The sequence below is a fragment of the Thamnophis elegans genome, chromosome 1, assembly GCF_009769535.1.
Source record: "Thamnophis elegans isolate rThaEle1 chromosome 1, rThaEle1.pri, whole genome shotgun sequence".
NCBI classification, from domain to species: Eukaryota; Metazoa; Chordata; class Lepidosauria; order Squamata; family Colubridae; genus Thamnophis; species Thamnophis elegans.
Window position 1 is genome coordinate 185,757,132 of NC_045541.1, and position 27,945 is coordinate 185,785,076.

General features: G+C 49.4%; 1 protein-coding gene across 2 annotated transcripts; it reads right to left on the bottom strand.

Annotated features, from left to right (window-relative positions):
• Nucleotides 1-2,335: 2,335 nt before the first annotated feature.
• Nucleotides 2,336-27,927, bottom strand: HNRNPM (heterogeneous nuclear ribonucleoprotein M). Of its 2 annotated transcripts, XM_032239049.1 has the most exons (16): nucleotides 27,735-27,927; nucleotides 24,243-24,418; nucleotides 20,566-20,618; nucleotides 19,628-19,635; nucleotides 19,425-19,518; nucleotides 17,280-17,480; nucleotides 15,436-15,589; nucleotides 14,194-14,243; nucleotides 14,031-14,091; nucleotides 12,531-12,632; nucleotides 10,643-10,687; nucleotides 9,833-9,907; nucleotides 7,576-7,674; nucleotides 5,844-6,583; nucleotides 4,624-4,675; nucleotides 2,336-2,512 (listed from the first exon to the last, which is right to left on the bottom strand). In XM_032239049.1, exons 1-16 carry the CDS (start codon nucleotides 27,884-27,886, stop codon nucleotides 2,349-2,351), a joined length of 2,226 nt encoding a protein of 741 aa, XP_032094940.1. In that variant the 5' UTR covers nucleotides 27,887-27,927; the 3' UTR covers nucleotides 2,336-2,348. The 2 variants fall into 2 exon arrangements, with proteins under 2 accessions (XP_032094940.1, XP_032094948.1); XM_032239057.1 differs by lacking the exons at nucleotides 20,566-20,618; nucleotides 27,735-27,927 and having other exon boundaries at nucleotides 24,243-24,326.
• Nucleotides 27,928-27,945: the final 18 nt, after the last annotated feature.

Sequence of the window (27,945 nt, forward strand, 5' to 3'; positions counted from 1 at the left end):
CAAGGAAGGCTTACTCCAGGCTGGCTCCGACCCACACGCCGCTCAGAATCCCCTTCTAGGGAAGATGGGGAGGGAGGGAGGGAGGGGAGAAAGAAAAAGAAAGGAAAGAAGGAAAGAAAGAAGTGATGTAAAGGAGAGGAGGGAGGAAAGGGGAAGGGATAGGAAGGGAGGAGGAAAAAGAGAGAGATGAGGGAGGGACAATGGAAGGAAAGTTGGAGGGAGGAGATAGGAAAGAAGGGAGAAGAGAGAGAAGGAAAGGAGGGAGGGAAAGAAGGAAGTAAGTTACAGGTAGTTCTCAATGACGCCCAGAGGGAGACAGAAGGGAGGAAGGAGGAAAGAGAGGGAAAGGAAGGATAGATGGATAGGAGAAAGGGATGGATGGATGGGAGGAAAGAGGGAAATGATAGACAGATAGGAGGCAGCCAGGGATGGATGGGACTTCAGTATGGCATTTGATAAGGTAGACCATAACCTACTACTAGATAAAGTAGAAGAATGTGGGTTGGACAGCATCACCACCAGATGGATTTGTAACTGGCTGACCAACACGTGTCGTCCTCAATGGAACTGCATCTACATGGAGGGAAGCATGCAGTGGGGGACCCCAAGGCTCTGTTTTAGGCCCAGGACTCTTCAACATCTTCATCAATGATTTGGATGAGGGAATAAATGGGGAACTCATCAAATTTGCAGATGACACCAAGCTGGCACAAATAGCCAACACTCCAGAAGACTTAAGGCTTAAGATACAGAAGGATCTGGACAAACTTGAACATTGGGCACTATCTAATAAAATAAAATTCAATGGTGAAAAAAAGGAAGGTTCTACATTTAGGCAAGGAAAACGAAATGCACAGGTACAGCATAGGAGGTACCTTGCTCAATAGTAGTAGCTGTGAGGGGGATCTTGGAGTCCGAGTGGACAACCATTGAAATAGGAGCCAGCCGTGGGCAGCAGCTGTCAAAAAAGCCAACCCAGTTCTAGGCTGCATCAACAGAGGGATAGAATCAAGATCCTGTGAAGTGTTATTCTCCTGTGCGCTGCTTGGGGAATCCAAGCATGGGTTAACTCTGTCCATTAGCCTTGAGACTGAGTTATGCAAATTGTTGACCACGCATCCTCTGACTGGATAGTTCAGTTTTTTAACTCAGTCCAGCCTAAAGAGACGTAAAACAATTTGCTCTAGGACTATTAAGACACATTATCTCATTCTTCAGGATTCCTCATGCCTTAATTGATTACTGGTTATAAGCAACGAAGTGCAATTCTGTGCCTGACTGTCTCTGGAGGGCGGCAATTCGCTGTCAGCCTCACGTCTTTTCGGCACGTCTGGCAGTTTCCTTAAGGCTCTAGTGGCCGGGGGAGATTCTCGTCATGGAAGGCTCGATAAACGCCTGACTCATCTTCGTGTGCGCTTGAGAGTTGTGGTCATAAGTCGAGGATCCCCTGTGCTAGTGACGGTTTTGATAGCTGCAAACCCAGAGTGTTCAGCAGGACTGTGTGATGCCAGAGTCCCGTGCCAAGGGTGCTTAAAGTCAGCAAGAACACAGCACACACATTATCTCTACCTTTATCTGTTTATGACTTGTAAGCCGCCCAGAGTGGCCTCCCTGGTGTGACGGGAGTGGCACCAGTGAGAAGCGTAAGCTGCAAAGGAACGAGAGAAGCGAGGTGGCGTGAAGTCACAAAGGAACATCTTTAATGTTTGACAGATCGTGTACAGGATACGGTTTTGGTCGGACTGTTGTTCTATTCACACATCACATTTCCAAACACTTCCGTCTGCAAAAGGTTGCAAACACGCTACTTTTCCAAAGGAGAATAGATAACACAATGATCAGGACTAGCTTTCACCCCCGCCCACCCACCCACCCAGCCCCACCCACCCCCAAAAAAGAGATTTTTCCACAATGTTCTAGAACCGGGCCACCTGGGGGCGGAAAAGGAATTCCTTCCGGACACAATGCAAAACATGTTTTAGTTTTCAATTCAACAAGGTGGTGGCGCTACAAAAAGAACCAGAATTCGGCATCCTAAACGGTTTTAAAAAACTTGCCTCAAAAAAATAAAAATAAAAAGAGAGGTTAAAGACAGACAAAATGAATCAGGGGGGTAAAAAAAAAAAGCCACCCCCGATTTTAAAAAGGGAATTATTAAAATGACTCCAGAAAGCAGCAGAGCTGTGGTCTTCGCCAGTCTTACATCCGGGCAGATTTTTTCTTTAAAAAAAAGGGGGGGGGGGGAAATTACACCATAAACAAGAATGAATTACAAATCTAGACTCCCTCCCCCCCCCCACTTCCCCATAGCATTTTTGTTTCTGTTTTTTAAAAAAAGGGAGGACTTTTTAAGCATTTCGGTCAATCCGGACATCGATTTCCCGGCCGCGGAGCTGAATGCCGTTCATCATCCGGCAGGCTCGCTCGGCCACGTCGGGGGACTCGAACCGGACCACTCCGCAGCCTTTGGACTTCCCGTTCTCCATTTTGATGTCCGCGTAGAGCACGTGCCCTGCAAGAGAAGCCGTTGGCCGTTGTGGGTCTCGGCTGTGCTGGTTTGCCCTTCCCCTTCTTTTTAAAACCCTCCCTTGGCCCGCAAGCTTTTCAAGTCCCTGGGGCTCTCCCTGAGCTGGGCCGTTTCTCCTGCAGGCGTTTCGTGACCCGGTTACATAACGTCATCAGTGCTAGGAGGGAGTGTGATTTGTGGAGGGGAGGAGGAGGAGGAGGAGGAAGACAAAAAGGAGGACGACTGTGGAGTCCTTGGAGCTCTCTCTGAGCTTGGGTGTTTTTTTCATGCAGGCATTTCGTGAGCCTACTAAGTAACATCATCAGAGCTAGAAGGGTTTGTGGGGAGGAGGAGCAGAGAAAGGGAGAAGGAAACGGAAGAGGAAAAAGGAAAAGGTGGTGTGTGTGTGTGTGGGGGGGGTCCTTGGTGGTCTATGAGCCTGGGTGTTTTACTTGGAGACTTTTTATTAACCAACTGAGGAACATCAGTCATACCAGAAGTGAGTTGGGTTTGGAGGGAGGAGGAAAGGAAAGGAAGGTGGACTGTGGGGTCCTTGGTGTTCTCTGAGCTTTCTTTGACCCAATCATGTAATACCATCAGTGCTAGAAGGGAGTATGATTGGTGGAGAAGAGGAGGAGGAAGGGGAAGAGAAAGAAGGAGGGGGAGGACTGGGGTGCTCTCTGAGCTTGGCGGATTTCTTGCAGGCGCTTCATGACCCAACTACACAACACCATCATCCATGCTCGTCATTCCGAGAACAGAAACGGACTGGGAAGACAAAGCAGCCCTCAGACACAGATAAAAAGAGGGGTCTCCACAGGCCATGGAAATGCAGGGGGACCGTGACACCCCGGCTAGCATGAGCAGCAGGCAAGGCTACGCGTGCTCTCACGGAACCATCTCCCTGTCTGGTCCGCAAACCCAGAAAGGTTGTGGGGACTCTGCTATTAAAGGACCAACCATCAACATCATCCAACAGACAAAGGCCCAACACTGGCACTGATGACACACCTGGTTGTCAGGCCTGCAGCCCCCTTTTCCTTTGGGCCTTTGGCCAGTCACACTTTCCATTATTCCACGAGGCCTTTTCTATGGTGGGAAAATGGGATTGTACGGAGTTAGATGCTATGTAGCCATAACAACATTCTTTCTACAAAGCCAAGGTCATCCTTTGTCTCTGCACCTCTGCACCTGACCGGAACTGGGTGGGGGAAAGCTGCCAGCGTGGCAGTGGGAGATGGAACTTGTGGGTGGGTGGGGGGGCAGATCTTGAACTTTCAACTGGGTGGGGAAAACCGGGAAGCTTTCAGATTCGGGTTTTCCCAGATGTGCCAACGTGGCTCTCTTAGTAAATTGGAACTTTGAGGAATCCTTTGCCTCGGACTCTGATTTACTTTTGGACGCTATTTGGAACTTTGACACTAGTTAGGTCATGAAATGCCTGCAAGAAAGCTCAGAGAACACCAAGGACCCCAACAGTCGTTCTTCCTCCTCCTCCTCCTCTCCACAAACCCCACTCCCTTCTAGCACGGATGACGAGGTTACCTAGTTTGGGTCACGAAACATCTGCAAGAAAACAAGCAAGCTCCGAGAGCAAGGAGGACCCCTCGTGTCAACCTTGCGCTACGAATATTCTCCTTTATTAATATTTATTTGTTTCTTCAATTTATTTGCTGCCCGTCTCGTTTTGAAGGGACTCCTGTGTGGAAATGAAATTATCAACAGCCGCCTTCAATGAAAAAGCCCTCCAGCCTACTCTTTCCCCACGGATTCCTTCCCTCCCCCTTTTTCCACTCCAGCCTGACAATGTTTCAATTCAAATCAGGGAGAACAAAACTTTCCTTTCACCTGGGGATCAAACCACTTGCGGCCCAAGTACAGAGAGGGGCTGCCCCCAGCTACTTCTTCTGTCCAAGGATCAGCCTGCTCCTCAGTGGTGGGATACGACCGGTACGGCCCAATACAGGCGTACCGGTGCCTGCCGGGAGCACCAGGTACCGTTCCGATACAGTGCTCCAGAGGGCCCACCTGCCCTCCTTAGCTCTAGCAATTCCCCTCTTAGTAGCTCACAAATGGCCCTAAAACTCTCTGGTCTCAAGTCTAGGCCAGCGACTCACCGCATTCGTTGAACTTGTCCTTCAGCATTTTCCATGTGAAGTCAAAAGGAAGCTGGGGAGAACAAAGGGAAGAGGCACCACAAAGTCATCCATCTGTGTCTCCAAGGGGCTTGTTTTTCAACAGACAACTGGGCTTCCTTGTTTTTTTCTCTGAAAACATTTCGCTCCTCATCCAAGAAGCTTCTTCGGCCCTGACTGGATGGTGGGGAAGGGAAGGATTTATACTCCTTGGAGACAAAGCTGGTCATTTGCATCCTTTTAGAGGGTCATTGAGGCCACCTGGAGGTTTATCTGTGTCCTCAAGGTCACCTGAGTGGGGCACATGGGGGTGGAGCCTTCTTGGAACTGCTGAAAGGACGATGTTGTAGACCGGAGATGATGTCATACCCCCCCCCCCTCTGTTAAGAGAAGGCTATTCAATTTGGACCCAGATGGCCTCTTTTGACTCCTGTTTCAAGTTAGCAGTCCTCTCTGTCCAGAAGGTGGACTTTGCTGTCTTCAAAAGAGTGGCCTGTGTTTTTAAATGCAGATGGACTGCTGAATCTAGTCCAGATGGGTTCGTCCGATGTTGTGCCAGGAGTTTGTGAAATGGCTGTTTTGTTTCCCCAATATACAGATCTGCACAGGGCTCATGGTACTACATATGCCATGTTGCTCAGTTTGTGCCTGAGTGTTTTGTCCTTGGGGTAGACATCATCCGTCTCCAGTTGACAACACAGTCGTTTCAGCAGTTCCAAGAAGGCTCCACCCCCATTTACCCCACTCGGGTGACTCTGAAGACACAGAGGAACCTCCAGGTGGCCTCAATGACCCTCTAGAAGGATGCAAATGACCAGCTTTGTCTCCAAGCGGTATAAATCCTTCAATTCCACCACAAATCCAGTCAGAGCTGAAGAAGCTTCTCGGATGAGAAGCGAAACGTCTTCAAAGAGAAAACAGAAAGCCGAGTTGCCGCTTGAAAAAAAAACAAAAGCATCTTTGGGACAACCTAGATGGCTGAGTATCTCCATAGTCACCCACCTGTTTTTCCCCCTGCCCCCACCCCACGATAGGAAGCAGCTGGGCCCCAAATTCCACCGGGACACCCCCCTCCCTTGGGTCAGTGGACTGCTACTATCTCCAAGTCCATTTGACCACGTAACACGTGTTGAGGTCCGGATGGAGGAAAATGGGGACATCGGTTATGGAGAGACCAGGCAATAGTAATTGGATCAACTCACATTTCTCACAAAAATCTGGCAAGCCTTCCTGGCGATTCCACCGGCGGCAGCAACAGGCCCTCCGGTTCCCAGGGCGCTGGTGAAGTTCCCGGCCGCAAAGTTCCCGCGCTCCATCTCCATGGTTCTCTCGAAGGTGCTCCCCATGGGCAGTCCTATCCTGTCTAGGCCCGCCCCCATGCCCTGGCTCAAGGCCGGCCCCATGCGGTCCATGCTGGTCGCGGCCGCGCCCATCCGGTCCAGCCCCATGCGGTCCATGGGGGCTGCCAAGCGGTCCAGCCCCATGCGGTCCATGGGGGCCGCCCCGAGGCGGTCCAGCCCCGCCGGCATCCTATCCATCACGGGGCCCATCCCCGCCGGGACCATGCGGTCCAGGCCCAGCCCCATCCGGTCTACCCCGCTGCCCATCCTGTCCATGGCGCTGCCCACGCGGTCGAGGGTGGAGCCCATGCGGTCCAGGCCGAAGCCCAGGCCGGCCCCCATCCGATCCATCCCGGGGCCCATGCGGTCGATGCTGGAGGCCAGGTGGTCTAAGCCCAAGGGAGCCATGCGGTCGATGCCCGATCCCATCCTATCTACTCCGGAGCCCATGCGGTCCAGCACCAGCCCCATGCGGTCCATCTCGGAGCGCTCGATCCCGTGGCCTAGGCCGGAGGGGAGCCTGTCAATGCTGCTGGCCATGCGGTCCAGTCCCGGAGCCATCCGGTCAATGGCTGGAATTGTGGCGCCACCGCCGCCTCCCCCTGCAGGAAAAAGAGAAGAAGGGGGGTTCTCAGTCCTGGCAGGAAAAAGCCCCCCCCCCTATAATCCCCAGGATGCCCCCCCCCCACTCCTCGTAGGCTAGCTCTTTTTGGCCCCCTTTGGTCTGAGGAGGCCTCCCAGCCCTGGAAGAAATCCAGCTGGGGAGGCCTCCACTGGCAAAGCGAAGCCTCCCCCTCCGCCCAGGTAGTCCCCGACTTACGACCACAGTGTAACCCAAAAACCGTTGCTTAGTGAGACATTTGTGAGTTTTGTCCCATTTTAAGAGCTTTCTCCCCTGCCAAATCGCCACAGCTGTTAAGTGGATCTGACTTTTCTTTGTCAGAAAGTGGTAAAAAGGGAATCGAGTGACCCTCGGTGGGACTCTGCAACCATCGTAAATGTGAGTCAGTGGCCAAGGGTGTGGATTTTGATCATGTGACTGTGGGGGATGCCATTGCTTGGCCACCCACTCACATTTATGACAGTCGCAATGTCCCAGGGTGGTGGTGGTGTGTATGTCACGCCCTCTTTGCGACCTTCTGACAAGCACAGTCAATGGGGGAAGCCAGATCCACTTAATCACCCGGTTACTCACTTAATACCTGCAGTGATTCACTAACAACTGTGGCAAGAGTCGTAAAATGGGGCAAAGCTCATTTAAAAAGCGAAATTTCAGGCTCCCTCCCTCCGTCTCCTTCCTTCCACCATCCCTCCCTTCCTCTCTCTCCTTCCTTCCTCCATACCTATCCCTCTCTCTACATCCCTCCCTTTCTTCCACCTCCCAGCTCTCTCTCCTTCTTTCCTCCCTCCCTCCCTCCCTGGCATATGTCTCCTTCCTTCCACCTTTCCTTCCCTCCCTCAGCTCCTTCTTAGAAACCTGCCATTCCTCCTCCCTTGGGAAGCCCCAGGGACAGCCTAGCTAAGCATTTGCTGCTCAGACCTGACCCTTCCTGCGCGCACGATCCACTCCGGGTGCATAGTCCGTGTGACGTACCTATGCCTCTCTCCAGAGTGTCTCCAAAACTCCGGGGCATCCCCATTTCGTTTCTCGGGAAGTCTCTTTCGAACCCCCCACCGATGGCACGGTCCATTTCTGGAAGACAAGACAGGAAAGCAAAGCCTCCATAATTCTACTCATCAGAGTTATGAACTTGGGACAGTTGGAAATGGCATTTTTTTTGCAGCTGTTGCTAAATGAACAACACGGTCGTTAAACCAATGGTTTGCAGGGGGCCCATTTTTCCCCATAAACACCAAGCGTAAGTAATTCCCTAACGTCTAGGGAGATTCTCAGCCATCCAGGTCACGGTTGTCTCAAAGGTGCTTTTTTCCCCCAAGAGGCAACTGGACTTTCTGGTTTTACTTTGAAGAGGTTTCGCTCCTCCTCCAAGACGTTTCTTCAGCTCTGACTAAATCAGTGGTAGTCAGCCTGGTCCCTACCACCCACTAGTGGGCGTTCCAGCTATCATGGTGGGCGGTAGGGGTTTTGTCCGATACTGAAGCACTTTCCTTTTTTAATTTAATTTAAGAGCTGAGGTGGCGCAGTGGTTAAATGCAGCACTGCAGGCTACTTCAGCTGACTGCAGTTCTGCAGTTCGGCTGTTCAAATCTCACCGGCTCAAGGTTGACTCAGCCTTCCATCCTTCCGAGGTGGGTGAAATGAGGACCCGGATTGTTGTTGGGGGCAATATGCTGACTCTGTAAACCGCTTAGAGAGGGCTGAAAGCCCTATGAAGCGGTATATAAGTCTAACTGCTCTTGCTATTGCTAATTGACTTTTTTAAAAAAATTCATAGCATTATTTAAAAATGTTCATTAGGTTTTCATAAAATCACCATTACTGTGGAACCGGTGGGCGGTTAGAAAATTTTACTACTAACGGAGATACAAGAGTGGGCGGTAGGTATAAAAAGGTTGACGTCCCCTGGACTAAATGATGGGAAGGGAAGGATTTGCATCCTTTTTAGAGAGCCGTTGAGGCCACTTGGAGGTTTATCTCAGGTGTCCTCAGTCACCTGAATGGTGCACATGGGGGGGGGAGCCTTTTTGGAAGTGCTGACATCATCCATCTCCAGTCTACAACCGTCCGTTCAGCAGTTCCCAGAAGGCTCCACCCCCATTTGCACCACTCGGGTGACCCTGAGGACCTCCAAGTGGCCTCGACGACTCTAAAAAGGATGCAAATAAGTATAAGTATAATCTTTATTGTCATTGTCTTTAAATACAACGAAATTGATTTTAATCTCACTGGTCCTAAATTATAACAGAAACGAAAAAAAGAAAGAAAAAGAAAAAAAAGCTAGCGTGTGCATGGAGTGATTGTGGTTGTATTTAAAAGTCTGACAGCCCAAGGATAGAAACTTTAAACCTGTTTGTTCGGCTGGCTATACTTTGATGTCTTCTGCCCGATGGTGGAAGTGCAGAGAGACACTGACCAGGGTGTGAATCATCTCTTGAGTATCTTCCTTACTCTGCTAAAGCAGCGAGGCCTGGTGATGTCACCCAGTGGTGTCGGAGGGCAACCAATGGTTTCCTGTGCCAAATTGATCACTCTCTGTAGGGCCTTCCTGTCCGCAGCTGTTAAACCAGCATACCATACTGTGATGCAATATGTGAGGACCCTTTCTATGGTGGACCGATAGAAAGAGGTCATCCAGCCGTGACCAGCTGCCTGCAAGGAATATAAATCCTTCCGTTCCCGACCATCCAGTTAGAGCTGAAGAAGCTTCTTGGATGAGAAGAGAAACGTCTTCAAAGAAAAAAACCAGAAAGTCCAATTGCCTCTTGAAAAAGCACTTTGGGGTCAGTAATTCTTTCTTTCTTTAGCGCTCCCTCACCCCAAAAAGCCTAGGCCAGTGTTTCTCAACCTTGGCAACTTGAAGATGTCCGGACTTCAACTCCCAGAATCCCCCAGCCAGCATTCGCTGGCTGGGGAATTCTGGGAGTTGAAGTCCGGACATCTTCAAGTTGCTACGGTTGAGAAACACTGGCCTAGGATGAGAAGCGTTCAGATGGAATTATCTAGTCTATCAGGTCGATCCCAACCGCAGACTGACATACATTCGAACAAAGGGCCTGCAAACCCAGGTCCCTCCTTCCATTTGCCAATCCAGGAGCCGCCAGCCAGGAATTGCACAGCCTCAGGGCTACTGCCACCACAGGTGTCTCTCACTGGGGGTGGGGTGGGGGTGAGTGCGCACAGGTGTAAAAGGAAGACAGGAAGTGAGGCGTTGAGGCTGCCAGGTTCTTACCGCTCATCCGGCCGATGTTCATTCCGGAAGGGAAGCGGCCCATGCTCTCCATTCCACTGAAAGGACCCTCCATCCCTGAAACAGAAGAGCCGCCATTCAGCTCCCATTTTGGGAGGCTTCTCATTGGCACACGGAGTGAAATGCGGAGAGTTTATACGCTCTACTTCTTGCACTTATCAATAAGCGCACAGTGGACCATATTGGACCATCTGGCTTTCTCAGCCAGCCCAAGAAATCATTCAAGGGCCCCTGAAGCAGGCCGGAGAGGAACGGAGGCCGAATGGTTACCTGGCCTGGCCAGACTGGTACCGAAGGTACCGAGATCGCGGGATGCTGACCCCTCCCCAGGGCTGGGAACGGCAAACCAAAGGTTGTGCCCGAGCAGGGAATGGTCACGGCTAATTTTTTTAAAGAGTTTTCTTCTTAATATCTTTTAATAATATCATATCAACATTAAACATCATTATTCTCATCATTCACATACTAACAGTTTCCCCCTTATTTATACTTCTATCTGTGTATTATCTACTTATTTTTTAGCTTCCTTCATTTCGAAACTCCTTTTTTTCTCTCCAACCATTGGTAGAATACTTCCCAGATCATACAATATTCAGTTTGCTCTTTCTCCCTTATTGCTAATGTTAATCTGTTAATCGGACTCCACCCCCGGAAGGGATTATGTGGCCGTTAAAAAAAGAATGCCAGAGCCTGGATTTCCAATTTAGCTGTCAATTATCATGGAAGATTCTGGATGATCTACAATCATTGTCAAAGTCTCTGCTGCCTCCTTTCTCCAGCTGCAGGACTTACCTCCCATTTTATTCATTCCGAAGCCCAAGCCTTCGATGCCCATCCCTAAAAGTAAAATAAAAAAGCGTTTGTGTGAGTACGTGCAAGAGCAGAAGGGATTAAAAGCAGCAACCCTGAGGGCACAGTGGTTAGAAGGCAGCCCTGCAGGGGAATTCTGCTCACTGCCCACTGTTCACTAGTGTTTTTTCCAGGTATTTCCCCCGTTTTCTTCTACACTACTGAGGACCTCTTTAAATAAGCATTGGTTTAAAGTATGGCAGACTAACTAACTGCTCACTGCCAGCAGTTCGATCCTGACCGGGTCAAGGTTGACTCGGCTTTCCGTCCTTCCGAGGTAGGTAAAAGGAGGATCCCGATTGTTGGGGGTGATAGGCTGACTCTGTAAACCGCTTAGAGAGGGCTGGAAAGCACTGGGAAGCGGTATATAAGTCTAAGGGCTAAGTGGGAAGGAAGGAAGGGAGGGAGGGAGGGAGGGAGGGGAGGGTAATAGGCTGACTCTGTAAACCGCTTAGAGAGGGCTGGAAAGCACTGTGAAGCAGTATATGTCTATATTCTAACGCTATACTCTCCTTCCTTCCTTTGTGCCCTTTTCTTTCTACCTTTCTTTTCTTTCCTTCCCTCTATTCTCTCCTTCCTTCCCTTTCTTTCCTCCATTTTTCTGTCTCTTTTTCTCTTTCTCTTCTTTCCTCTCCTTCCTTCTTCTATCCTTTCTCTTTCTCCTTTTCTTCCTTTCTCTACCTTCCTTTCTTTCTTGTAAGAGCAGTGTTGAGAATACTGCAGGCTGCCCACTGCCTGGAGTTCAATCCTGACCGGCTCAAGGTTGCCTCAGCCTTCCATCCTTCAAAGGTCGGTAAAATAAGGTCCCAGATTGTTAGGGGGCAGTAAACCGCTTAGAGAGGGCTGTAAAACCACCTTGAAGCCGGATACAGGTTAGTCCTCGACTTACAAAAGTTCACTTAGTGGCCGTTCAAAGCTACCACAGCACTGAAAAAAGTGACTTACAACCATCTTTCAAACTTATGACCGTTGCAGCATCCGTGGGGGTCACGTGATTTACATTCAGATGCTTGGCAACCAACTCACATTTACGACGGTCGCAATGTCCCGGGAGAGGTCACGTGCTCCCCTTTTCCGACCTTCTTGACAAGCAAAGTCAATGGGGAAACCAGATTCACTCCACAAACATGTCCCTCACCTTAACAATTGTAGTGATTCACTTAACAAGTGTGGCAAGGAAAGTCGTAAAATGGGGCAACACTCGCTTAACAAAATTTTTCACTCAGCAACATAAGTTTGGGGCTCAATTGTGCTCGTTCAGGACCACCTGGGCTATTTTCTCTTTCCGATTTTGGGCCCTGTCTGTGGGGAGCAAGCAGCCTCCGACCGGCTTCTTTCGTCCTACAGTGGCCCAGAGGGAAAAGCTTCCCAACCCCAAGAGGCACCCGGGAGGCTCCCAAACCGGCCAGGAAGGTAAAAGAGGAGGGAGAGAATTTATGTTGTGGCTAACAATTAAGAAAGGAGAAAAAATATATATATGACAGCAGGATCCCATTATTTGAGTGGTTGCCACAAAGAAGAGAGGGGAGGGGGGTCAATCTCTTCTCCAAAGCACCTGAAGGCAGGAAGAGGAAGGGATAGAAACGAATCAGGGAGAGATGCAACCTGGAGCTAAGGAGAAACTTCTTAACAGTTGTAGACAATTAACCAATTGCCTTCAGACATGGTGGGTGCTTCATCACTGAGGTTTCTAAGAGACTGGACAGTCACTAGAGTGTCTGAAATGGTACAGGATCTCCCGCTTGAGCAGGGGGCTGGACTACAAGACCTCCAGAGTCCCTCCCAGCTCAATTCTGAGTCTAACCCCAAAAGCATCAGGTGAAAGACTCACCTCCAGGGCCAAGGTTGCCCATGGCCAGGCCTTTGTTCAGGTGATTGGCATCGATCGGTATTCCTCCCGGCCCCAGTCCCATGCCGATCCCCCCAAGGCCATCTGCAACAACGATGGGAAATTAGCATAGCCTTTGTCGTCGTTGTAGAAAATAAATACAACGAAATTGGTTTCCGCCTCACTGGTACAATCCAGGACAACAAATACAAACAATGCAGATGGCATAAGGAATAATCCCAATGCTCATAATTAGGGGGAAAGAAAAAACCAGTCAACGGAGTCAACGCCTCGTTTCCCATGTAGGTAACCAACAGCTAAAAGTCTGTAGAGATTCTCAGTCATCCAGGTTGCCCCCAAAGTGCTTTTTCGGGAGGCAACTGACCTGGATGACTGAAAGTCTCTACAGACCTTTAGCTATGCAAATTGGGATGGACACCCTGGGAAAGGTGCGGGAGCAGGAATGGATTCCCAGGGGAAAAACTGCAGACTCTCCAATCTGAAGCTGACCTGACTGAGACCATCTTAGAGGCTTCATCATTGCCACAATGGAGATGAGGGCTAAGGAAGGGGGGGGCGAGAAGAGATACTTGGGGTTTTGTAGCCAAAACAAACCACTTTCCCCTGGGAACCAAGGACATTCCCAGAGGTGGCTGAAGAGGAAGAGTGAAGTTACCCAGCAACCGGATGGCACCTTGATTGAACCATGGGACTGATTGTTTGGAAAAGGGGGAAAAACTTTTATTTTTAATTAGGTGAAAACCACGGGAACGTTCAGAGTTGGTTTTCACCAGCCTGTGCCAATATGATACACCCAATAAAAACTATTCTACCTGCCTCCGAGTTCTGTTCGCTATGGAACCCTGACACAAACTACAGAAACCAGGAGCACCACTCAGGTGACCCCGAGGACACAGAGAAACCCCCAAGTGCCCTCAACGTCCCTCCCCAAAAAAATGCAAATGACCAGCTGCCTGCAAGGAGTATAAATCCTTCCATTCCACCACCATCCAGTCGGAGCTGAAGAAGCTCCTTGGAGGAGAAGGAAAACGTCTTCGAAGAAAAAAAAAACCAAGGAAGGCCAGTTGCCTCCTGAAAAAAAGCCCCTTTGGGACAACCAGGATGACGGAGAATCGCTACAGACCACTGGCGCTGAGGGAGGGAGACGGACCGGAGCGGAGATTCCCAAAGGTGCTTTTTCAGGAGGCAATTGGGCTTCCTTGTTTTTTTCTTCTCCAACAAATCAATTCCAAAGCTCACCAGCGACAGCAACGCTCGAGTGTCCATGGGGTGCCACAAAAACACCCCAACCTTTTCTCTGAGTGGCAAAGCAGCTGCCTGCTTCAAAAAAATATCCTGTTTCCTCGGAGGCTCCGAAATTAAAGGCAGGAAAGGAATCTCATGGACTTTTGCAAAAGAAAAAAAAAAATCCTTCCACCCAACCAGCCAATCTCTCCAGTCCAGCCGGGGACCACAGTTCCCTAGCGAGCCCTGAAGACTTACGAGGAAGCTGCTGGGGCCGCTCTGGTGGGAAGAAGTCTCCCTTTGGCAACGCCCGTTCATCCTGAAACATTAAAGAGAAGTTTAATGTTGGGGGGAGGGGGGAGGAGAGGGGGGAGAAACCAGGAGGGGATTGGGGTGGGGTAGGCAATCTTGCCTTGCTTACCATCTTGACGTGCATCGGCCTGTCAAAGAGCAGCTGCCCGTTGAACATAGCTAGGAATTGAGTCAAGGCCTTTCGGGGGGTCCTACGTTGGTCGAACAGAGCGTGCAAAAGCAGCAGCACAAAAACCTTGTGTGTGTCCCTCCTTTCTCTGCTGGTCCTCTTCCCTTTCTAGGAAAGGCTTGCGGAAGCTCTCTCTCTACACACACACACACACACACACGGTGTCTTGCTGCCGTCAACGCACTGCCCCGTTCTCTCAAGGGAGAGGCCCCGGGGAGCGAGAGGAAAAACCTATTTATCATCCCAGCTGATCTCATGGGGGCTTCAGTTCAAGAGGAGGAAAAAAACTCTTGCGTTGTTGGCACAAGGTGCGGCCTCTGACAGCCTGCAGACGGGTCATCCTCCTCTTTTTTAACGACCCCATAATCCCTTGCGGGGTGGGAGTCTGGGCAAGTGAAGGGAGCGGAGTGTTTGTAGGCTGGATGGAAACATGGCAGCTGTTTGGGGAGTGGCGTCAAGCTGGCCACGCCCACCCAGTTGGCCACCCCAACCCAGCCCCTAAGGTCAGCCACAACCAAGGAAATGACACCCCTGGTGTAACTGAACTGCCCTCTTGTTTGGTACGGGCAGTCCCCAACTCACAGCAGAGGACCCAGATGGTTGGGGGCAAGAGGCTGACTCTGCAAACTGCTTAGGGATGCACTGCGAAGCAGTATATAAGTCTAAGAGCTAAGACGGAGGGAAGGGAGTGACTGGGGGTGGTGGTGGAGGCAGGATGTATGGAAGGAAGGCTGATGGAAGGAAGTATGGGTGGATGAATGGAAGAAAGGGAGAGGATGGATGGAAGAAAGGGAGGGAGGAAGAATGGGAGTGAGAAATGAATGGATGGATGGGTAGAAGGGAGGGAGGGAAAGGGTAAGAAGCTGACTCTGTAAACTGCTTAGACAGGGCTGTGTAAAGCCCTGGGAAGCGACATATAAGTCTAAGGGCTACTGCTATTCCAAGAGGAAGTTGGAACCAATCAGCAGTTGGCATTTGGGAGGCGTTTGCGTCGGCCCGTAGCCCTCTGCAATCCTCACTTGCCATCAGCTGACGGTTTCAGGCAGCTGCCAGCAGTTCTTAATCAGCCTCCTGAGGAAGGCTGAGCCCAGGTCCTTCAGCAGGTGAGCCACCCAATCCGTTCTATCCCAGAGACCCCCGAAGCCAGCCCCGGATCCTTAGTCCAGTCCAAGCAAAGGATACAGATGGCCTGGACGGCCTCGATGGCCTGCTCGAAGGTGACCGTGCCGATCCCCCGGCTCTTCCCGTCCTTGTCTTCCAGGATGTCCGCTCGGACGACCACGCCGGCCATGCCGAAAACTTCCTTCAGCTTCTTCCAGCCAACCTTGTAATCCAGCTGAAGGAAGAGACAGGAGGGGACGAGAGGGGAGCAACGATTGGACGTCAACATCGGGTCTTTTAAAATACGGCGGCTGACCCTCAGGACCCTCACGTCCCCTTGTGAGCAAGACAGCGTGAGCTGCCCGCCTGGGACAAGGGTTTATTTAAGCAGGACCGAATGCCAAGGATGGGAGTGTGCCCCCCCCAAAAAAGGTCGTCCATCAGGGTGACTTTAAGATGGGTGGACTAACAGGCTGGGGAATTCTGAGAGCTAATTAAAGTCCCTGCATCTTGAAGCTGCCAAGGGTGGATCAGATCAAACCGCGTGTTAAGTCTGGCAAGATCCTGTCCATTGCATGTAAGTGAATGAAGAAATGCTCTTCGGCCGTATGCCGTTCTTGGGCTTAGCCTGAGCCAAGCCCAGGTCTGAACCCAGATTGCCAGGGATCCACATAAGAGATAAGAGCAGGAGTTATCCAGCCCTCCCACATAATGGCTTGTAAAACCATGGTTTAGATCTTACAACCATGAGTGATCTAAACAATAGCTTAAGGTAAAGGTTCCCCTCGCACATGTGCTAGTCGTTCCTGACTCTAGGGGGCGGTGCTCATTTCCGTTTCAAAGCCGAAGAGCCAGTGCTGTCCGAAGACGTCTCCGTAGTCATGTGGCCGGAATGACTAGACACCGAAGGCGCACAAAGGTGGTCCCTATTTTTCTACTTACATTATTTACGTGCTTTCCAACTGCTAGGTTGGCAGAAGCTGGGACAAGTAATGGGAGCTCACTCCATTATGCGGCGCTAGGGATTCAAACCACCAAATTGCCGACCTTTCTGACTGACAAGGTCAGCGTCATAGCCACTAAGCCACTGCGTCCCTTAGCTTAGGGCCAGGTATATTATTTTGCTATTCAACAGGCAAGAGGGCAGGATTGTCCACACTGGGCTAATTTCATTCCTGCCAGAGACCAAGAAAGAAAACAGCTCTCCTTTCGGACCCAGGGAGGGTGGATAAAAATTGATGGTTTTTTTAAAATGTAAATTGAATTGTTATTTTTGTCAAATTTATTTCAATAAAATGCTTTTGGTGTAAAATAAATCTATCAAAAGACAGTTTAAGATACATTAATTAGTTTGTTCAGTGTGAAATGGAGCTTAGATAGGTAGCACGAGGAGGTTGTATATTCTGCAATATTTGCATTTTGGGGAAACTCATTCCATGAATCCAAGTTTTGCCAGCTAACAGGCACCGCATGGATGCATTCACATCATGTCACAGTAACCCTGAGATAAATCATAAAACACACTTGAGGAATATTCCTTTAGTCCCTAGTTTTGGAAATCTACAAACTGCATAACCGTTGGAAGAGAAACGCATCTCTACCACCAGGCTTCTAAATGGGGGGAGGAAGGCCAAGCAGTAAAAACGGATGTGAAACCTTCTCAGCAGCTTAGAAATATAATATTAAAGAGCGCCTGTCATTTCAGATCCATCCTGGCAGCAACTGTTAAGAGAGCTCACCTGTCACCCGCTGCGTCCCTCACCTTCTTGTGTCCCTGCCGAATCACCAGCCGCCCCATTAAAGTGAATGGGGCTGTCGGTGAGTCACCAGCGGGTCAGAGGAGGAACCACTATGGGACGGAGTTGACAGCTGCTCTTTAAACATTAGGATTGAAATAGAGTTAAATGGATAGAGAGGCAACTTACGTTGGCCACGAAAACGGTACTGCCCAGCCGGCCAGCCTGCAGGGCATGGATGATCTCGTTAGGGATATTGGGGTTATTGAGAATGCTGGGCGGGATGTTAATCATGCCAGGCCCGCCGGCGCCAGGGCTGATGCCCATCCCACTCCCAGAGGCTGCCATGGCCTTCTGCACAGCTCTTCGGACATGCTCGCCGTCAGGATCCTAAAACAGGGAGGAAGGCACTTTCAGCCTCCTGCAGGACAGAGGAGAGCTCTTGGAGGGATGTAGAGAAAAAAAACCCACCTCAATTCTTTAGCCAGTGAGGTTTGTTTTCGAGCTCACGCAACTCCCCCACCCCACCCCACCCCAGTAGCAGCCGAGAAGAGTTTGCTGACATTTTAAATCATTTTGTCAAGTAATGTTTCAGGGTTGGCTATCTCGAGCAAGCTTTCTGCCGGATCCCAAGGTGATTTATCTGCGAGACCGTCTTCTGTCGCACACCTCCCAACGACCGATAAGATCGCACAGGGTGGGCCTTCTCCAGGTGCCATCAGCCAGACAATGTCGGCTGGCGGCACCCCGAGGGAGGGCCTTCTCTGTAGCCGCTCCGACCCTCTGGAATAAACTGCCCCCAGAGATCCGGACCCTACCCACTCTCATGGCCTTCCGAAAGGCTATCAAAACCTGGCTATTCCGGCAGGCCTGGGGCTGTTGACCTCTCGACCGAGGTCCAGCCCCGATTAGGCAGGGTGCATGATGTGCTTCTTTTAATCTGCTTTCCTTTGTTTTTAACCCTTCTTTTAAATTTTTATTTCTGTAAGCCGCCCGGAGTCCTTCAGGATTGGGCGGCCTATAAATTTAATAAATCCAATCCAATCCCGAGTGGGGATGCTCCTTGGACAGCCTGGTCTCCTATGCCGGAAAGTCCTCGATGTACGTCCACCACAGGGACCAGAATTTCAGTCACTAAGCAAGTAATGACACGATCGGACCCGACCTTACAAATATTTTTCACCAGGGTTTTTTTAAGCAAACCATGTGGTTATCAGGCGACTCACACGGTTGTAAAATGAATCCAGGTGTGCAACTGGCTTTGCCTGCAAGAAGCTGGCTGGGAAAGTCCCAAATTGTGATCCGCCAAACTCTAAAAGTCATTCCAAGTACCAGCCAAGGACCTACATTGAAATCTCTTTCCTGAGATTGCAAAGGCAGATCGTAAATCCCTTTTTCTGAGGCCAATATAACTTCAATTTTTTCCTTGGGAAGGTCGTACGTCGAGGACTACAGTGGCTTTCCATGAAATCGTTCCAAATGGGGCCTGGCTTCCGACTACCCTTTTCCCTGAAAATAAGCCCTCTCCGAAAATATTGCAACACAGCAGTAGCCACGAGGTGACCACGCTCGCCGCCTCCTGCACCTCAAAAATAATAAGACCTCCCCAAAAATAAGGCCAGGTTCTTATTTTGGGGGTCAAAATAAGCACCTGGCCTTATTTTCGGAGGGGGTGGTGGTGTTGGTCTTATTTTCAGGGAAGCACAGTACAAGGACAGGACATTGGGTAAAGAGAGTCTCTTTTCACCCCAAAAGTCGAGCCGCTTCTCTCGTTTGCTTCCAGTGGGAGCAAAAGAAAGGGAAACTGTTTTTTTTCTCCCAACAAGAAATTGCATGCAAACCCATTTTGATTCTTCACGTCAGAAAACACGATACAAATAACAAAACAACCCCCAGATTTTTCAACAGAGAAATATGAAATTATATCGCCCTGCAAAAAAAAGAAGAGACATATTCCCCGACTTACAACCGTGACTCTTTGAACATACAACGGCACTGCAAAAAAAGTTGATTTATGGCTATTTCTGATCCTTATAAGACCATTGCAGCATTCCCATGCTCGGGGGATTCACATTTGGACACTTGGCAGCTGACCCGGGAGTGAGGGGTGTGTGTGTCACACAATCCCCTTTTGTGACCTTCTGACAAGCAAAGTCGATTGGGGAAGCCAGGTTCACTTAATGACGGTGGCAAGGAAGGTGGAAAAACAGGAAAAACTCATGTTTAGCAATGGAAATTTCAGGCTATTGTTTTGATGTCAGATGCTGCTCTCTTATGGGGGGGGGCAGGGCACGAGAAAGGGCAGAAATCAGGGCGGCCAGGCTCCACACTTACCTCCTTGACCTTCAGGGGTCTCCCACTGAGGCTGTGCTTGTTCAGCACTTCCACAGCTTTTTTCATGCTCTCTTCCATCTTGAACTCAACCACCCTGCAGGCAAACAGACACGAGGCGAGGAAGGGTGAGTCTCCCCAGGCTAAGCGGCCCAGGTCCAGCCCCGATTTGGGGAAGAGGGAGGGGAGGGGGTGCTTCTACTTACGCGCAGCCCTGACGATGCCGAAGTGGAGTATCAGGCAGGTAAATGCAAACCAAAAAAAAAAGAACCAGGGTTGGGGAGGCAAAGGGAACAGAAAAAGGAAAGTCAGTCGAGAGTCCAGTGCAGAAGGATTACTGCAGACATTTTCTCTTCCACGGGATCTTAAGGTATTCGGATCCCTTCCAAGGGTGCCGCTTTGGGGATCGTGTCTGTGGGATCCAGGCTGCCGTTTGAACAACAGTATAACTGCCGTTTGCCTGAGCGCAAGACGCTAAGCCTACATGGCCAGGCGTGTTGGGGGGGGGGGGGAGACACAGAAGCCATGATCGGCGGGACAGATGCCAGTTTCTCCCGGAACCTCTCGACTCTGCGAAGTTCGACGTGCCTCTAGGCCAGCCAACGCCTCCCTCCCTCCCGCCCTCACTCTGTTTCTCTCTCTCCCCTCCACAAGCAGCCTTCGGGGAAGGTGTGTCAAGAGCCTCCCTCAAGGCCCCACCAACAGCTACCTTCGTTCTGAACATTTAAGACACGGACGGCCAGAGAGAGTTCTGACATTTATTACAACCTCGCTTCCACACCGAGCTTACGAAAGGCCGGCCACAAGAACCACACGGAGACATTTAAGGTAAAGGTGGGACATTGATAATGCCAGTAAGGATCCATGCTCAAGTCAGACAGCCCAAACACCAAGGAGCACGGCGGCGGCAGCAACAGCAGCAACGGCAAGGGCGCTGCCGGGTCTAAGCAGACCCCTCTCCCACCTCCCCACCCACCCACCCCCCAAGCCCAAAGCAGCTCTGGGCCCCTGCCAACGAGAGAACCACTCTACCACATACACGCTGCCTCTGGCCCAACCTCGTTTGGGGGGCTTCCACGCCGCCATCACACACATTTTGTCAAGTAGTTAAAAATCCACAGAAGAAAAGCTCTCGGAGACTTACCCTTGACTTTCCTTCAGCGTCCATTAAGAGCTCCACGTATGTTACCTCACCAACTACAAATGAGATTCCAGACGGTACATAGACCAAGGGAGAAAGCCAAGAAAACAAGGGGGATTTAGAACAGTCGTCAGCAACCATATGTGGAGCCTCTGCCTTATTAGAAAAAGCCCGGGAACACTCCTCCGTTGGCTAAGCAGCCGCAACTCGGCATTACGGGTGGGCAGCACATGGGTGGCACCGGAGCCCTTGACGTTTTCCTCCTCCGTTTAACCTGCCAGCCGTTGCTGCCTCGAGGTTGGGACACAGTGGGAAGAACCCGCAGGGAGAAATGTCCTTTCCCCCCCTACTAGTTAATATTGCCAAGCCTGATTTAACAGTGGGACAATCTCTCCTGCATCAAAGAAGGAGCCCCATGTGCCACTGGATTCCCTAATCACATTGTTCTTCCATCATGAAAACATTTAAATCTTGTTTGGCTCCTCCTTCTCCTTTCTAATCTACAGAACGTCAAAACTCCATTAAGCCTTTGCCTTTCAACAGTTCATTTAGTTACCGTTCAAAGTTACAACGGCACTGGGAAAAAGGACTGATGGCTGTTTTTCAGGCTTACGGCTCTCCCAGCATCCCGGTCGTCACGTGTTTGGCAACTGACTCAGAACTAGGACTGTGTAAACCACTTAAGACAGGGCTGAAAAACTCTGGGAAGTGGTATATAAGTGCTACTGCTATGACAGTGCCCCAGGGTCAGGTGATCCCTTTTTGCGACCGACAAGCAAAGTCAAGGGGGAAGCTGGATTCACTAAACAGCCACATCACAGAGCTGAAGAAGCTTCATGGATGAGAAGAGAAATGTCTTCAAAGAAAAAAACGTCCAGTTGCCTCTTGAAAAAAGCACTCGTTAGAATTTTGGTAAGAAAGATTGTAAAATGGAGCAAAGCTTACTTAAGTGTCTCGTTTAGCAATAGAAATGTTGGGCTCCATTGTGGTCGTAAATCGAGGACCACCTATATTTACAAACACATTTACAGGTAGCCCTTGTGTAATGGAAGTAACTGGAACCCGCAACTGGGCTCCTGAAGCAACGTGTTGTAACCGTTGCAGAAGTTCCATGGCTGAAGTCAGTCTCATCCAGCCATCGGGTGTGACGCGGTGGGACCACCTGCCGGCTTTTCCCGTTGACCCTGCTTTTCAGAGAAACCAGCAGGGAAGGTCGCAAGTTGCAATCCTGTGGCCATAGGATGCTGCAACTGCAAACGCACAAATCACAACCCCCTAACCACAGGGATCCTGCAGTGACTAGGCCCAGGGATAAGTCTCGCTGTTGCCCAACTTCCTAACTTTTAACCAGGAGGGGAAGGGGAGAGAGAGAATTGCAGTGTTGTGCCACTATGCCAGAGACGGTGGGGCAAAGGGATGAATTTATATCTGGAATTCTGCTCCAGCTGTTGCTTCCAAGGACCTCCAGACAGCTCTGAGACACTGGCGACCACTCCGACTGGGAGCTGCCTGGAGTCGGTTAGAAGATGGGTGGCTCGATGCAATCAACAAATAAATACAATACTATTTGCTGAAGCATCCAGCCAGCCTGGAGAATAACAAAAGCTTAAAAGCCACAAACTGCACCCTGACCCAAGAAATGCTGAATTTTCAATTTTTGAAAGAAATAAATCTGAACTGTCTGGGTTCTTCGAACAGATATTCCAGTCTGCCATCCGGTAATATATATATATATATATATTTTTTATCCATTGTGTCCAAACATTTCAGCAACAAATATCAACTTCATTTGGCAGTTTGGGAAAACACCAAGGGACCCCTGGTTTAAAGTTTGAAAGGGGATAAACTAAAAGAAAAGAAAAGGAAGATGCTGCACACCTGTAACTTGGAAGTTTCACCAAACAATGATCAGACTAGAATGACTTTCACCGAGAGGAAGAGGCCACGATTAAAACATTTCAAGGCAGGCTTCCACACACACCTGTGCGAGATCTAAACAGACCACAACACTGAACTCTACTCAACCATATACTTACAGGCCCCTCTCCGCAGTAGGATTATTACTGCGGGCTTTTAAAGCTTCCCACAATTCTTGGAAGGGTGGAAGTGCAGCCGGTAACCCTTCCGCATGGATCTGCTGCGCCATACCTGAAATCCAAGGCCCTGGGTTGCTTGGAGACAACACCCAGAATTTCTAGCCATGTTTAGAACCACAATGTGAGATTCTTGGAACTACGGGGACTGCCGTCAAAGGACGTTGAGATTTCAGATTGTTTCCAAAGGCGGCTGAAGCAGCTCCGTAGAGGTGCCGGTTACGCCAATCTGAGCTGTAGTCACAAACTCCGAGAATGTCAGAACCGCTAAGCTCTCGGCAGAGAGAAGGAAAACGTGTCTCCCATTTTCCTCCCGGGGACTGCCCACAGGGGAAAAACTTCTGGAGTGGGAGAACAGAGCAAAACAACCCTCTCGTTGGAAAGGTAGCATCCAGTGGGATGGGGTCGTGAACTGGAGGGGGGGGGGGGTAAAAAGACCAGAAAACACCTGGCCAAGTTTGACATCATACTGGAAGTAGTGACACCTCTATGCGCAAAGAAGGCCCTCCTTTTCACCAAGATTTCTCACACAGCGTTCGGTCGAGCACTGGCATGCCTCAAAGCAACCTTCCATTCATCGTTTCATGTGAATCAAGCCATAGCTAGGAGAACTGGGAGTCCAATTTCTGAGGAGTGATGTTGCTGCACTTTCTGGTGCTATCAACATTTCCCCCCACACACAGGGGGGGGAGGGTTTATATGCTTAACTGGGAATGGCCTGCACACTCCTAGGAGGGGCCTGTGCGTTCCATTTGCTTGCCTTGGGCTCACAATTCCTGTCAGCCATCTTTTCTCCACTTTAAGCCACAGGTACACTTTGTCCTCTAAGCACAATAATCCACAGGCCTTGTTGTCCAGTTTAAAGTGTTTTAAGAGAGGCTCGCCAAGATTGCAACCGGCCTTCCTTCCCAACATATTGACCCACTACAAAAAGAATCCAGTCAGCAGCGGCTCAAGCCGTGCTGATTTTGATTTAGCGTTGCCTCCACCTCCCCAGATTACCTTGAGGTAAATTACCTGTTTACATTATGGGCTGACCAAACCCCATCCATTTTTCTAATGCTTGCCTTGGATTTCTGAAGCAGGCTCAGCATGGGGAGGTGGGTGTTCCTTTGCCAATTTACCAGGCCTGGCTGCGTTGAAGCCATCTTTTCTTGAGCTCACTCTTAAAACAAGCTTAGATATTCAACCACCGAGCAAGATTTCGTCAACGAGGAAAACTGCTGCTCTCCCCCTCCGTGGAAACTGGATCGTGGATCCAGGAAGGCTTGTAGAGGGCTTCTTGGTTTTAAAAAAAGCAAACCTCCTCAATCCAAGCCTCTTGACGATGAGCCTCCGCTCTCCTCCCAAGAGCCTCAAGGCGCTTTCGTGCCAAACACCTGCACATTAAAGATGTCTCCTGCCAGGGCACAGCCGCTAGCCAGCATGCAACGCCAGAAGCGCCTGCCCTCAGAAAACCCTCGGGGCTCAACATGGCTACGGCTACCCAAACCACTTCAGACTCATTCCGTGTCTGCTGGATAAAAGAGAAAAAGAGGTCATGAGGAAGGAGGGCGGAGGTCCGGCCGCCACGCCCGAGCCGTGTACCTTTCTCTTTGACCAGGTCCTTCAGGTACTGCCACTTGACGTCAAAGGGGATGTTGGTGATGAAGGCTCGGTATCTTTTGGAAGAAGGGCTGGGGTACGGCTCAAAGCGGCTCCCTCCTCCCCGCTTGGCATTCCTCTCTTTCCTTTTCTCACTCTGGCTGGGCCAGTTGCCTTCACTGCAACAAAAAAAGGAAGAGGACCGAGTCAGACCCCTCCCCAAAAACCAGGCCCAACATTAACTGGAAGCCTAGCTAGGAACAGCCAGACGACGTGCCTGTCAAAGCACTAAACCTAGGCTTCTAATAACAAGACACAATAGCTTGGTTCATTGTACTCAAAATCACAGCAATTGCGTGCAATGTGGAAAACAACAACTCACAACACAGAGCAGTCATTAACTCAGCAGGAGCAATCTCGAACTCTTCTCAAAGTCTTTCGTCTTTATGGCAAGATTACAGTCACCCATTTTATAGCTCAGGTACAAGATTTTGTCCAATTTAAGAAACAACCATATTCTGATATCCACACGCACAATTCAATCCGATTTCCAACTTTCTTTTATTGCAGGCTCCCTGGTGCTCTCTGAGGTTGGGGGTTTTCTTGTAGTTGTCTAGGTTCTCCGTCATCCAGGATGATCCAAAGGTGCTTTTTTTTCAAGAGGCATCTGGACTTTCTGGTTTTTTTCTTTGAAGAGGTTTCACTTCTCATCCAAGAAGCTTCTTCAGTTTTCTTGCAGTTGTTTCATTGCGACACTAGCTAACATCATCAGTGCTTGTCTAGCTTACAATCGTAACCTTGAAGATGTTACTTGCCGGGTAATGAAACGTCTACAAGAAAATCACAAACATTAAGAGAGCTCTGAGGAAGGAGGAGCTGATGTCGCAACGACATGATGTGCGATCTTGGAGCTCCAAGATCACAGCCGACACTTTTGCCGCTGGACGGTCCTTTTGGACCTAAACTGTCCCGAAGAGACGGTGATAGGGAAGAGTACGTCCTGCTGATTTCAGAGACAGTGCAAAGTCCCTGATTGATCCAGGAAAATCTCTTTTTGTGTGTGACAGAAGCGCAGCCGTTGAAGCTGCTGAAGATGGGACAGCTCCGGAATGGGAGGAAAACGGAAAGAGGAAGTGTGTCCATCTGGTGAGGAAATCTTATTATTACAAAAGAGACTACCCCCCAAAAAAATTAAAGCTAAATTAATTTTGAAAACAGAATTGAGAAGAGATTGGAGAACATAGATCGTAGAACAGTAAAATTTGATGGAAAAATTGAGGATGTTCATCAAATGAAGAAAGTGGAGGTCAGAGTTCTAAAAATTGAAGGAAAAAACAAACAAAGAGACAAGAAAATTGTTGATACTGACAGTGATCTGAGCGTGGTTGGAAATGGAAAGAGTGGAATATGGAAAGGGGAGATAGATTGACTGGAGATCTATCCCAGATTTCAAAGTATAGAAGAAGGAAAGAGAGAAGAATTAATGGAACTAAGGAGATAAATTTTGTCAGAAGCACTAGTGATAACCAAAGATAAGCTGATCGAAGAAGCAGATGGAGGGTTTCGAGCTTATACAAGATATGCAATAAGCAATAAGTTGCGAAGAGAAGTCCATACAAAACTTACTAAGGAAATAACCAGAATACGAATGCCACAAATGGCAAGAGATATAAGACTGCACTATTAATGGAAAGACACAGGTTGATGTAATGAAAGCTTATAATAAAAAATTAAGTCAAATTTAGAGCATTATGTATAAAATGAAGTGATAATGGATAGTTAAATAATTGATTGATGGTAGTAATGTATATATATGTATTGGTTTGATAAGAGAAAATTTGATATAAATTGCAAATGGTGACTACGAAAGGAGGTTTAGAAACTCTTATTAAATATAACCAATTTTTATTCAGAACATGTTATAAAGATGTAATGTTACTGGATGATATCGGGAAGAGCTAATGGAATGCCATTATGTGGTTTTGCTTTAAATCTGGAATATTTTATATAAAAGGACGTAAAAACAGTTATAGTCAAATGAAGATTGAGGTAGGATGATAGTAATATATATAAATATATTTGATTTAAAATATATGATTTGATATGAATTGTAGGTGGTGACTGTGGAAGGGATGCATGAAAGTTTTTGTAACCAATCGTAAACCACACTTTCTACAATTTGTAGTGGAAGATGGTTTTGTGGTTTTTTTGTGTGTTTTGTCTGTTTGTGTTTATTCAAAAATAAAATAAAAATTATTTATAAAAAAGAGAGAGCTCTGAGGATCTCATGGTTGGTCCCCAAGTTCCAAATATCCAGCCACCCGTCTTACTGTCAAGTGACTCTGGACAGCTTACAATATAGAACAGTAACACTGAAAATATTAAGAATTAAAACATTACAATCCACCAAGAACTAGATTAAAAAGGGGACCAATTTGTAAACTTTTGCTCTTCTTCTTCTTCTTCTCTTTTCTCCTCCTTCTCTCCTCCTTCTTCTACCGGCATTGAAATAAACCTGCACCGTTTCCTCTATAAAAGAGGAGAGACTTAGAGGGACACAACTTTACATTATTCAGTAATTCTGATGATTGAATTTTATGATTGATTCTGTCCCGAAGGTGCTTTTTCCAGAAGCCAACTGGGGCTTTTCTGGCATTTCTTTGAAGACGTTTCGCTTCTCATCCATCCATCCATCCAGAGATTTGATTCTGTGGTTTAGAAACACAGAAAACTGGTGGCAGAAAAAGACTCCTGTGGTCCACCGAGTTTTCCTTTTGGGAGCTTGTTTTCTTTTTAATGGATTATTTTTAAATTCTTTATTTCTTTTGCTGGATGACAAGACATGTGCTCACGACCGTGGCTTGAATTTGGATTCCCAGCTTCCACTCTGCTTTCTGTCAAGGAATACAGGCAGCCCTCGACTTACGGCCACACAATCGAGGCCAGATGCTAAGCGAGACGCATTTGCTCAGCGAGCCGCGCCCCATTTCACCCTTTTTCTCCTGCCGCCGTTAAGCGAATCTCCACGGTCGGTAAGCAAATCCGGCTTCCTCCGTTGATTTGGCTTGTCAAAAGATCGCACCTAGAACCAGCGAGCGCCCGAGTTTTTTGATCGCCTAGTAAGCGTGAAACAGGGAATATGATTTGATCTGCGCAGCGCTGTAACGTCGGTCACTAAACAAGCCGTCGTAAGTCGAGGGCCACCTGACTGAGCCCGTCTGAGGGAAAAAGAAGCGGTCTCCCGAATGCTGCTTCCGGGGTGAAGCGGCCTTTCCTTTCCCCTCCCCTCGCGCAAGAAGCGACCCATCCCGCCGGGGACTAAATCCCCCCATCGTCCCCCGCCACAGGTGAGAGAGAGCGCCCGGCCGAGAAAGGCGCCTCAGGCGCTGCCCCGCGCCCTCCCGCCGCGCATGCGCACTGAGACGACGACTGAGGCCTGCCTGCCTGCCGCTCCCCCCCCCCACCTTCCCGTCTTCCTCCCCGTCAAACACGCACCTCTTGGGGCCTCCGTCGGCGATGCCGTTGCCCGCCCCGTTCGCCGGCCCACCCGAACCCAAGCCGCCTCCGGGAACAACTCCGCTCTCCGCCATTTTGGGGCCGGCTTCCAAACCCGCCGCCGAGACTGAGCCCGAGACAACGGCCGCCATTTCCTTCTCGCGCGAGGCAGCTAACTGCGCCTGCGCCGGCGACGCCCAGCCCTCCCGCT

Excerpts from the sequence above, each read along its gene's own strand:
- HNRNPM (XM_032239049.1), bottom strand. The coding sequence starts at position 27,886 with ATGGCGGCCGTTGTCTCGGGCTCAGTCTCGGCGGCGGGTTTGGAAGCC. Across the intron at positions 14,244-15,435 it reads CGAGGCCGTCCAGGCCATCT|CTATGTTCAACGGGCAGCTG; the intron begins GTATCCTTTGCT and ends CTCAATTCCTAG. Across the intron at positions 2,513-4,623 it reads GGACAAGTTCAACGAATGCG|GGCACGTGCTCTACGCGGAC; the intron begins GTGAGTCGCTGG and ends CTTCTCTTGCAG.